Genomic DNA, 12,675 nt, shown 5'->3' with positions numbered 1-12,675 from the left:
GGGCGTGCCGACGCCACCTGACGTCATAAGGGGAGGGGCGGCCGGGGTTGGGCGTCTAGCCGGCGCGCGGGTGCGCTCAGCAGTTGCTGTTTGGGACGCAGAGTGTGTGGTTGCTAGGTCTCCGCACCGGGTTCGCTGTCACAGTCTGTCCCTTCCCGAAGGCTGGGACAGACTGGGCGCGCGCCCGCGTGTGTCTGTGTGTGTGTGTGTGTGTATGTGTGTGTGTGTGTGGTGAGTGTGAGGGGGACTCAGGGCAGAGACGTCCCCTCGCTGCTTTTTTTCCCCGCCTTTTATCCAAAAGAGGGGGGCAGTTCAGTTCGCACGCTTGCCTTACTGTCGCCCCGTTGGGAGCGGGGTTTGTGTGCGGATTGGTTCGTCTTTTTTTCCTTTTAAACTTGTGAGCTTTTTTTCCCCCTTCTTTTTTTGGACTCAGTGCCGTCTGGGCTGGTTTCCTTGATCCCTGACTAACCGCTTTCTGCCCGTTCTCTTCGCCACCCCCGCCCAGAGTCTCCCCTGCGCCCTCGCCCTTGCCCGGGAGGGTGGGAGCCTTTGTCCCACTCCCTGCCCACCCGCGTCTTCGCATCCGTAGCCGCACCTGCCTCAATATGAATGGGGTCAACGACCCACCTCTTTTTATAAAAGATATTAAGCCCGGACTGAAAAACTTAAATGTCGTCTTTATTGTCCTGGAGATAGGTAAGTGGGGTCTGCAGCCCACCCCTCTGCCCCCTTGCGTTCTGGGGCAGGAGGGAAGGGCGCCGCCGCTGCAAGCCTGGGGCTCCCCTCCTCCTCCTCTTCGTTTCCCCCTCCCCTCCCCCCCTTCCACGTGGCCCCGGTGGCCCCCTCCGGGGCTCGGATACAACCTGCGGCGAAAACCCGGGGCTCGACCTCTTTCCACCTTTCCACTGCGTTATGATCCCGGAGGAGGAGTTAAGAGCCTTTCTGGAAGTCCTCATTAATACACCTCTTCCCCCCCCCTTGTGATTTTTAAATCTTTACAGGACGCGTGACCAAAACCAAAGACGGCCATGAAGTGAGATCATGCAAAGTAGCAGATAAAACGGGCAGCATCACTATTTCCGTGTGGGATGAAATCGGAGGTCTTATACAGCCAGGGGATATTATTCGGTTGACCAGAGGGTAGGTGTGCACCAAAGGGGGAGGAGGGAGAAGGCTTCCTAAGTAACAGACTGCAGAATCATTGGCTGGGGAATCTTGGCAAGTTCTGGAGTTCCGTATCTTTTTCTGTGGGCCTCCAGGGAGTTTTGAGCCCCTTGGGTGTTAATTTTGGACAGTGGACAGCTTTGGGATATAACACCCTTGCCAGAAAAAGCGCTCAGTTTCACCGGGGAATCTAACCCACTCCCCCTCAGTTTACAGGTTAGGTAGATTGTACTGTTTTGGGATTACTGAGTGTTTTTTGTAGATTGATAAAATTAGCATACTCCATACTATTTATTTTTTTCATAAATTATTTAATACAGTTGTCAGTTCTTTTCCAACCTTTCCCCCTTTTCAAATCCTGCCAGTATTTTATTTAGACAGGACATAAGATTGTAGTTGGACAATTTAGCAGTTTTTGTGGTATGTCAAATTTGTACTTGAATGTGAAAGTTAAGAAGGAAGTTTAGAATATCTGGAAGGCACATTCTGGAAAATAATTTCCTGGGCCTACTGCTATAAGGTCAGTGTAGTACAAAAACCAGAATGATATGCAGAAAATATTTGGCAGGAAGATGTCTAAGATACCTCCCATCCAAAAGAGTCAGTTGGCAGATTGGCTTTTAGAAATAATTTAGCACAACCTTTTTTTTTGGTTGGTAATTCAACTGCCTTTAAAATTTTACCACATGTTTAAATTAGGAAGATAAAAGGCCAGAAAAGGGTCCTGAGATGGATTTTGGAAGTTCTGTGGTCAATAGAATTGTAATAATTTTTTGGTCACAACTATAGGAAAAGTGGGTGGATATTGATGTTGGCATAGTAAATAGAATCTCAGAGAAGTATTGGATTACCCTGAATGGAGGAGGTTAGTTAGAGCCCTTTGATAATACCTTCCAGGCCTTACAACATCTTCAGGAAGTGAGGCAGAGAGTATCATCAAAGAAGGAAGTGAGAGTCAGAACATAGACATTTTATTCTCATGCAGTGACTCATTATGACACTAATTGTGTCTTTCAAACTTCCGTATCTGTAGCTTACACCAAAGAAAATTCCTGCCTATGAGGGTGTGGCGAGGATTAGCATAATTAAAATTTTTTTGGCTGCCAAAGTATTTCTCATCCAGTGATTAAAAGTATTTTATACAGTGTAAACAGCAGCTCATTTCAAATAATTCATATTTTGTAGTCAATGGAAAATGTATAGGTATGTCCATCAAAAAGTTTGTGGAAAAACTAAAATCAAGATCCATATAGGATTTATAGAATTTCAAGGAATATAATTTAAAGGAAAATTCAAAACTAAAGAAACTCCACCATTTTGTAACTTCAGTGTGACCTTGAGGTTTTTATACTTCTGTAACTTCCTCTTTTGTAAAATGGGAATAATTATACCTTACTTACTAAAATAACATATCTAGCGGAGTCTGGCCTATTGTAAGGCCCTTCAGTTCTGGTTGTATCTAAGAAAAGTAGTTTTTGAAGAAAGGTGTACATCTAAATAATGGTAATTTGAATATTGATATGTTTATCAGAAAACCCTGCTATTGATCTCATTCCTGAAACAAGTACAGGTTAAATGTTTACGTGTTGTAACTTCAAATTTTTTCTCAACATGCATTAACTTTTACGTTACTAAGGTGAAATATTAGTGCACCATTTTTCTTCTGCTTAGCGTATAGCGTAAGAGTGCTGGAGTCTTTAATGAATTACCCTTACTAATGAGGACTGTATAATGTGGAACTAACTAGTATTTATTAACCTATGTTAAAAAATGAGCTATAACTGTACTTAGTTAACAATATTTAGTTATGATTTATCATTTAAAAAATATTTTATTTATTTATTAGAGAGACAGAACGGGAACACAAGCAGGAGGAGAGGGAGAAGCAGGCTTCCCGCGGAGCAGGGAGCCCGACGCGGGGCTTGATCCCAGGATTCCGGGATCATGACCCGAGCTGAAGGCAGACGCTCAACGACTGAGCCACCCAGGCCCCCCTCATTTTTTTTTTTTTTTAAGGTTTTCTTTATTTGTCAGAGCTCACAAGCAGGGACCATGGCTGGTAGAGGGAGAAGCAGGCTCCCCACTGAGGAAGGAGCCCAATGGGGGACTCGGGACTCGATCCCAGAACCCTGGGATCATGACCTGAGCTGAAGGCAGACGCTTAACCGACTAAGCCACCCAGGCGTCCCTGTAATTTATCATTCTAAGTCTAAAGTTACCATAGTAGTTGTATAGAGAACCACTGAAAACCAAACCTTGGACTGATTTTACAATGTTTAATTTACATTTTTATTAGATTTTTGTGTAGGAATATTTAATGATGCTGTCTACATTGAGATGGTCAGAGTAAATAATCTGTTCAGCCAAGTTGATGCTAAAAATTGCAGGTTTGGAAAGGCAGATAGGTGAGATTTGTGATTGTTTTTTTAGGCCCTTGATTAAATTTTACCAAATTTTCAGTAGCTTGTGAATCCTATGTGTTTTATGAAGGCAAAGGGAAAACTTATATTGATAATCTGAGTAGACCAAGTAAATGAGTATAAAAGTAAACACTTGGTGTTGATTTTATATATTCTGTGATTGAAAAATAATTTCTGCCTGAATTTCTTCAATTGAAAGTTCTTTTGTTAATTGACTAAAGATATGATTTTTGGAGTATAACAATGCTTGTTTTGCAAAAAGACTTTCTATTTTCTAGGGTTATTTATAGTTTAGATAATCATGTCAAAATTTGGCAGTAGAGTTTTCTTTGTACTGTTCCTTTGTAAGTAACAAGTTACTCAAAATTAGATTAATTGTATTTGATTTACTACTGTATTCACAGAGTTTGATCTCCATCTATATCCCAATACAAAAAGCACAGTGTAAAGTTTTACTTAAGTAGGAAATACATGTATTTCTACAGAATGGATGTTTTTCTTTCTAGGTACGCATCCATGTGGAAAGGTTGTTTGACACTGTATACTGGAAGGGGTGGAGAACTTCAAAAAATTGGGGAGTAAGTATTAAAGTGCATTTCCTATAATTGAATAAATTACATGTAATATCTACAGAATAACTGGTATGTATAAACTATAAACTTCTTGGCTTTTCTGGACTGGTAAACTGAATGCCTTCAACAGCTTCACTGTAAAAACAACTTTACACGTATGTACCAGTTTAACAGCCATCTGTACTGATTCCTCTGGTTGAGAATGTCAGTTTTCCCTGGTGAAGAGCATGAAGTTGCACTTGAGATGAGCCCCAGTGGGGCCATTTCTGTAGGCTTTGGGAACATGCATCTTTCAGGTGTCACAGTGCCATTTTAAATAGGTTCTGTCTTCTAGTGAATTGCCAGAGAAGCTAGGTAAGAAGCCAGGTTTCAGGCCAACAGTTTAAATTTTCTTTTTTTGTTGATGGGTGAATATGTACTCATGGTAAAAGGACTTGCAGCAATGACCATTGAAGTCCTGTATTTATCCACAGTCTAGGTGCCGTAGAGGCAGCCACAATGCGAGCTTCCATACACTACTACCCTGGTAATCTCCACCCTGACTTGGAGGAACCATCCTCTCTAGGGGTGTAAAGGTAATTCAGCCTCCATAGTAGCCTAGACATTTGGGATATCTTCACAAAGTATTGTGTTGGCAATGAGCCAAATCATTAGTCCATTCTGTTTGGTTAATGTTTAGACATCTACTTAATGCCCATCAAATTGGAGGATATTTGAAGAGAGAGAAGCCACACATGGCACCACAAAAAAAAGGGGGGGGATGTTCTTCTACACCGCAGGGATAAAATTCTTTTTTGGAAAAGATAATCTTGCTAGCTTTTAAAGATCAGAAACTGGTAACACTTTGCTTTTGCTAGGAAGAAAATTATTTACTTATGTTTGTTTTTAGAGTAGTAGTAGAGCAACATGTTACGAAAGCTCTTAGCGTCAATATCATCAAAAGATTAAGGATTTTTTTCCTGACCTGCATGTATATAGAAAAAGAGGTCAGTTATGTGAAGAACCACTGGAGGTCACTCAATTCGTAGTGACTTGGCTTTGTCAGGGTCAGTCTAAGATACACAAAAACTGATTTTAATTTATTTATGGGGTGAGGAGCTAAGTAAATGCTTGTGTGTATGTAATATTAATATATGCCATAGTCAACTTACAAGAAGCATTGGGATAAACTGTTGTCTTAACAGCAACATGTCTTTATACATACCTGCAAAATCCACTCTTAACCTTGAATGATTATCTTTGCAGATTCACAGTGATTGGTCAAAAGGGCCTGGATGGGAGTGTGTGAATGGATCAGTGCAAATCCATCACCACTGCTGGAAAAACCACTCTGGAACCCTAAGCATGGTCCAGTGGCATCAGCCTATTGGAAAAACAGCACAGAGATGTGTTTCTGTGTCCTTGATCTTTGACATGATTTGTTTTTGCGATACAGAAGAACTAAAATAAAAAATAGAATGTTTTATACATTGTAGGCTGTTGAATATCTTAGAGTTCTTTGTTTTTATGGAACATAGCATTTAGGAAGTTTTTGTTGTATAAATAGCATCTTGCTTTTTAGTTAATTCATTTGACACCTAAATTCTTCATTCCTATAAGTTACGCATGTTATATAAAAAAAAGGCTGATTATTTTAGGAGTCATTTAACTTGTGCTTTATTTTCTTTCAGATTTTGTATGGTTTATTCAGAAGTGCCAAATTTCAGTGAACCCAACCCAGATTATCGAGGACAACAGAGCAGAGGGGTAATTAATCCAAATGTATAGTCTTTTTTATGATTAGACTAATTCTGAGTAGGCACTATAATTCTTTGGCTAGGTATCCAACCCTGTCATACCCGGAGGATCATGAGGACAGTTTTAAAAAGAATATAAAGTCATTTACATCCTGTGTATTTTGTGAGTCTATTATATATCTTTAGTGTTATATATTAAATATATGTGCCATTGAGCACTTTGAGGAGTAGGGGTAATAATCAGGAAAACACAGTAAGATATAACAGAAGCTATGAAAGGTTTGGGAAACATTCCTGAATAGTAACATTGAATGGACTTGGATAAATCTTTTAAAAATTTGTTAAAAAAAACAAAGAATGGATATAACATGTTATAATAATGTTTTTTTTTAATCTTCAATTGGTTAAATTAAAAACATATTTTTTAGGCACACAATGAACAGAAGAATAATTCCATGAATAATAATATGGGTACAGGTACATTTGGACCAGTGGGTAAGATTTTTTTTTTTTTGCATATTTCTGATCAGGTGTTAAGAATTAAGTGAATATATCTTATAAAAGATTTAGAAGAAAACTATCTTTAGGCATACATTAGCACTAAAAGGGAGCTATTATTAGTAAACAGGGAATTCCCAAGTAACTGATTTTCTAAATAGCAGATACTCTCTTAAGCTAACTTATTGATCACGTTCTTCTCATTTTTATACACATGTATTTATTTATCTGTTTAATTTAAATTCCAGTGTAGTTAACATAGTGTTTTATTAGTGTCACATATACAGTATAGTTCCATGTATTAGTCCATGCTCACCAAGATAAGTGTACTCTTAATCTCCATCACCCATTTCACCCATTCCCCCCATTCCCCCACCCACCTCCCGGAGCACATTCTATATTTAAACAGTGGCTGATAATAAGAAATCTGTTTTAGTGATGTGGAGTAGGTTTTCCATTGATTTTTTTTTTTTTTTAACAAAATTTCTGTCATCTAGTGATTATTTATAACAATGCAGAATTACTGGTTATTTTGGCACACCAAAAAAGCCTTTTGTCTTTAGACTAATAGCTCACCTTAAATTTTCACATGCTGATAGCTGCCTCTTTAAAAGATTGGCCTTTACCCTTCAAATACTCTCAAATGTCATGTTAATGGTTCTATCAGCTGAGTCTTTTGAAGTTTTTATTCTTAAAGAATGGAGGAGCTTTGAGATTGGAGTTTAGTAGGGTGGCTGAAGTTTTATTTGACCTGGTGGCTGCATGTTTTGGCACAGCTGGTGATGATCACATTATGGGAAACTGCTGTCTTTTCCTTTGAAAAATTAGAATTACATTGTCCATTTTGAATTATTAACCATATTTGAACCTAATGCCAGTGTTCATACACGATTTTACCGTTTCTTTTTTTCTTTCTCCCTTAAAATGTAGGCAATGCATTATCTATGTTTTTCTTTACTAATTTCTCATTCTGTTGCCCAAACTGTTCTATATCTCCTTCCATATTAATACAGCATCAAGTTAATATATTTACAGTAATCATAACATTTGGAAAAACGCAGAACCCTCATTGAGTTTTTTCCAGTAGTTTAAAAATAAAGGCATTTGTTTTCTCTAATACTACTTTTAAGCATGTGTTAGAACTCCAAATAGGTGTATTCCTACAGATCAGTGTCTGAAAATGGTGATGAATTTTTATATTCTTTTTTAGGAAACGGGGTTCAAACTGGCCCAGAATCAAGGGGATGCCAGTTTTCGTATGCTGGTAGAAGCAATGGCCGGGGACCTACAAATCCACAGCTACAAGGAACAGCTAATAATCAAACAGTCATGACCACAATAAGTAATGGCAGGGACCCTCGGAGAGCCTTTAAAAGATGACCTATGCCAAATACTCACATGTAGTTCTTAAACTACGCGCCCTACTTGAACACTTACTGCACTTTTATTTATCATTAACTGTGAAAACTATGTCCTTTATCGGTTTCCTTTTTATGTTTTGGGTTTGTTAACAAGAGTGGTTTGTTTTTATAGCAAAACTGTTAAGCTGCTCAAGTCTCCTGTTGAAGAATTTGAAGAATGGGAACACTCTGAAAAGTAGGGGCATTTATTTTTAGAGCAAAAAATTCTACAGTTATTCTCTAAAATACATGCACCCATTTCATGGGTGAGTTACTTAAGACATCAGCATTATAGCCTCTATGAGTCTATCTTCCTTATACATTTTGTAATATTTAAAATAAGGCTTAGTGGGAGATGTTCTTTTGTCTTAAATTCAGGTATTGCCAACTAAAGCAATAGCCACCAAAAAACCCCCACAAAAACTCAGTCAATGATTACAGCAGGTTTTGAGTGTTTGTGACTCCAGGAATGATTGACTTCTTCATTGAGTGACTGCCATTAAGATTTTCCAAGGACTGAATCATTCTAAACTCTTGTTTTATTACCAAAAGAACATATTCTTTATTAGAATTACAGAATAGAATGGGAACTGTATTATAACAAGTAATTTTTATAAGAAAGCTGCATTTATTTTAGGGTAGTCCTATTAATATTTGTTGTCAACTTTGTGCATTTACACTGAAGGGAAATTTAAAACTGAGACCTTGAATATTTATTTTTTGAAACTACCATGTCAAATATTAAAGTATAATTTGAGGGAGTTAAAAAGTCATAATAAACATTGATCTAATTATTTTAAAAAATTGTGGTACATAAAGATGAAGGCAATTCAAATTGAATTCATGTAGAAATATGCAGTCTTAAGTTAGAGTGTCCTAGGTACTTGTAGAAACTCATCCTGGAGTGAAAATCCTAGGTACTTAGCTTATTTGAAGAGTGTGTATATGTGAGTATTGTCAGAGTTTCTGAACACAATTCACAAAGCCTTATCAGCAAAAGTTAAATGGCTCTCTCTAAGAAGTGAATACAGCTTTATTCAGAAATGTAAAGGTAGAATTTATTTGTGTTATAAATGGTCCCCAGTTCCACTTTTTACTATAGAGTGGATAACTGGTAAATTTTTCCTTTGTTAGAATTCAGTTCTTCAATATTATCTCGAATAAAACTTGCATTAATATTAATGGACCTCCCTTATTTTTGCTCTTTCAATGCTTTACAGTGGAGAGCCAGTAAATTTTACTGTAGTTGTAATGATTACTTCAACCCGGCGACTGCTTAGCTCTATATTTGTCGCTTCTTGTCCCTACCTTAAATCACAAAATAATTTAAGTAGACTCTGTTTTCTAAAAACTCCAAAGCCTTTGAATACGAAGGTTGGTGCCAGAATATTCATTTGCTTCAATTCAGTGTATCTAACAAATTTCCGTGACACACTGTATATTAGACATAGTGGAGAGTTAAGGGGTAGGTGATGAGTAATCTCAAGGAGCTTATTCATGGTTCATAGTACTTTGGTAACTGGGGTTTATATATTCTAGAAAGACGTTTTTCTTTTATTCTTAACTCATGATTATAGTGGATTAGGCTTTGTGACTAATATTTTTTTAAGATACAAAATTACAGATGTTTGGAGTAAAAAAAATACTAAAAATTAGCATATAAATTTTTATTTAAATCTAGAGGTAGGAGCAATAATACTGTTAGTTATTTGTGGGAGAATATGGTGTTAAAGATGATTTTAAAAGAAAGAATTTTGGAGTTTCAGAAAAGTAAACTATCAGGTAGGGATAGCTGAGCTTCCAGTCCTGACCCATTATCTCCTCACCTGTGATGTTGGATAAATTATTACGCATAAAACCTCTATAAGCCTTAAGTTCCACAACTATAAAAACAAGTAAGTAATATCCCTTTAGAGAATTACTGAAGATTTTCCATGTAAGTGATTAGGATGATTTCTGGCACATAATAGGCAGTCAAATGTTTGTCGTCTAATCATACCTAAGAATAGAAAAAAATGCAGCATTAGGTGTGGAAATACTGTTACCCTTTAACATATTGAGATTAAATAGAGAACGATCTATGCTATTAACTTTCGTAATTGACATTTGCCTCAATAATTTAATCTTGTTGTTCTGTGTTATCATTTATTAACAAATCTCTTTTTTCTTAAGGGAAGCCTCCAAAACCAAAGCAAAGTGAATTACAGTTCATAATGAATATTTGCCCTACCAGTCTGCTTGGACAGTACTCATCAAGAAGAGGAAGAAAGTTTTCTACCTTCCTCTTTCCTGGTGCTTTCACCTGTGAATTTTTAAATGTCTAAACACCTACCAAAAACAAAAACCATTTAGTATAGAAATACATGCCTACTAGAATTGGGTCCCATTTCATTTCTCCAAAACAGTTCTGAAGTGGTTTGAAGTCTCATCAGCCAGATTTTTGGGTAGTGGCTACAAGACAGAGATGGGAAGATGAACCTCATAAGGCCAGAGGATGATGTGTAATAGTGAAGGGTTGCACTGTGCTTTCCCAAAGGCATTTATACAGGTTTTCCTATATATACCACCTCTTTTTTGCTTTGTTCCTGTTTTTTTTTTTTTTTTTTTTTTTTAGTAATCTGCTTTAACTTTGAGGACAGTTTAACTTGATGCCCTGAATATTTGTAGTACTGAATCCTTGTCACTTGTATTTTTATTATTTAACATTTTAAAAGAATGTTTCATTTGCTGGGTTGAGTAATAATGCCAAAGGGATGATGCTGAGAACAAATAGATGTGAGGTTATTAAAAAAAAAAAAAAAAGTTGTAATTATGAGAACGTGTAAAGGAGGAAGCTGGTTACCTGGCCCTACAAAGTGTTCTCAGAGGTCCACACTGGCTGTGTTCTACATCAGTCCGAAGACACAATGGCAATTTTAAGTTTACATAGATCTGGCATTCCAGTTACTGAAATGACTTCCCTTTTCTGTTACGAAAGTAATTACTGTTTGCTCCAAGCAACTTTAGGCTCCCGTGACTCTTAAGATCCTTTTCTTTCATGTATTTGGAAAGGTTCTCCAGACAACAAACCTTGGAAACCATGGGAAAGCAGTATCAACATGGAGTGCTTCCCCAGCGTCAGTCTGTTTTGCTTCTAGGCTGCTTCTGGGGATTACTTGGCCTATGATGGCTTTTATAAAAATCTGTTTTGCCTTTTCTTTGTTTAATTTCCCATCTGATGAGAGTTTTCACATTTCTAGTAGAAAAGGGGGTTGGTTATATGAGGGGTAAAGGCAGATGTACTTGGCTGTGGTGAAAACCAGGCTTCAGCCAATGATTAAATGTTAGGGTAATGCAACACTCCCACATTTCATGAAGTCGTTGTAATGATTAACAGTTAAGGTATGCTTCTGAGGAAATCTAATTGTGACCTTTGGAAAATAGCACTGTTGTGAATGGTATGTTGTTAGGTCCTGAGAGAGAAGCTTAGGAAAACATTTTACTTTCCAGGCATATTCAGCTTTTCTCCCAATTCCTTTGCTTTATTAGGGATATACCAGACTTTGTGTCTAAATACTCTAACCACATCACTCCAGGTTTCTGGACTAAAAGGGTCTAATGATGTTTCTCAAAGCACAGATCACAAACTAAGAAACAGACTAGAGAAAACCAAGTCCACAGGCTGTCCCTAATAAGCCATCTACTTAGCACTTTTCTCATTAAGAACATTAGACCCAAAGATGTTCCTAAGGGCTCTACCACTATGAGATAATTAGTGTGATGCAGCAGAATGAACATTTTAACAAGTTTGGTAGACATTTAAACCTTTTGAAAGGCCTTGGTAAGTAACCTACAACTAGTGTGGCTCCCCAAGTTTTAGGACCATGTCAATCCAAGGCTGCAATAGACCCCAGGAGTCTTGAGAGGCCACTTTCACACCACAGTCCTCACCATGACATGTTCTTACAACCTCCATGGAAGCACTTGCATGTTTTCAGAAATGTTTTTTTTTTTTTTTAGTATTTCCAACCAGAAGTCAAATTTTCTATTTTTCTCCATCAAAATCTTGAATGAAGCATTAGTTCAGTTTCTTATCCAGATACTGAATGTATGTTGAGTGAAACTGACACAGTGGTATATTTATAAGCCACTGATGGGAGATGTCCCCCAGGAACTTGTTAGAAATATGAGTTGCTTCTCTGCTCTATCAGAAGGAGGATTTATAGGTGTAGGTCTGGTAGAGCTACACTTGAAATAATGGCCTTGAAGATTTTTGTGTCCTGCCCTTGATATCTCTCCCAACACAGAAATAACTGTTTTGGAGGGCATATAGTTTCTTTTATCTTGGTGAGGCTTGAATATACCAAAGTTCTGGTTTGCAAAACATGGAAAAATAGGTAGAAGCATATGCCTCCAAAGGGCAGAATTGAGTAAAGCAGGGTAATCTCAAGTGAGTATGGCCTCTGGATGTGAGCTCTGTTGTGTTTTGAATTAAGTTCAAATAGAATTATTCAAATTATGTAACTATTAAGATCAGATCATCTCTAATGGAGTCGCCTAACTTCATTTGGGCCTGTATCAAGGTAAAAAGCTTTTTCACCCTAGGTTTCTACTAAACTTTTTTGAAAATAGATTTTATTATTGCTTATCAGCAAATACATGTTTATAGCATCTTCTACCTTTCTTCTACGCCAGAGCTTTCCTCATTTCCCTACTTTATTATGTGGAGAGAGGCTGGCCCAAATGAAAAATAGTAGTGGGGTTGGAGGCATGATAAACTCCTAGGAATGCCTAATAGAGCCCACCACTTACAGTTCTCAATTTTGTTACGTACACAGCCAGCTAAATGTTTCCCACAAGTAATATGGAAGGCATTATTTGATTGCTATGGGGACTAGTCTTCTGT

General features: G+C 37.5%; 1 protein-coding gene across 4 annotated transcripts; it reads left to right on the top strand.

Moving 5' to 3' along the window:
- The first annotated feature begins 60 nt into the window (after positions 1–60).
- NABP1 (nucleic acid binding protein 1) lies at positions 61–11,137 on the top strand. Of its 4 annotated transcripts, none has more exons than XM_028121243.2 (8): positions 61–696; positions 1,002–1,140; positions 4,091–4,162; positions 5,827–5,902; positions 6,321–6,387; positions 7,601–7,732; positions 7,924–7,986; positions 9,963–11,137. In XM_028121243.2, the coding sequence occupies exons 1-8, from the start codon at positions 606–608 to the stop codon at positions 10,112–10,114; spliced, it is 792 nt and encodes a 263-aa protein (XP_027977044.1). In that variant the 5' UTR covers positions 61–605; the 3' UTR covers positions 10,115–11,137. The 4 variants fall into 4 exon arrangements, with proteins under 4 accessions (XP_027977044.1, XP_087877741.1, XP_027977054.1 ...); XM_028121253.2 differs by lacking the exon at positions 61–696 and adding an exon at positions 4,630–4,731 and having other exon boundaries at positions 1,088–1,140; positions 5,402–5,902; XM_088021615.1 differs by having other exon boundaries at positions 7,924–10,166.
- The last annotated feature ends 1,538 nt before the right edge of the window (positions 11,138–12,675 follow it).

The sequence above is a fragment of the Eumetopias jubatus genome, unplaced genomic scaffold (assembly GCF_037043125.1).
Source record: "Eumetopias jubatus isolate StellerSeaLion01/CBP00866 unplaced genomic scaffold, mEumJub1_p1.0 scaffold_3, whole genome shotgun sequence".
NCBI lineage: Eukaryota > Metazoa > Chordata > Mammalia > Carnivora > Otariidae > Eumetopias > Eumetopias jubatus.
Note: the sequence above shows the minus strand (reverse complement) of the source record. Positions and strands in the feature narration are given on the sequence as shown.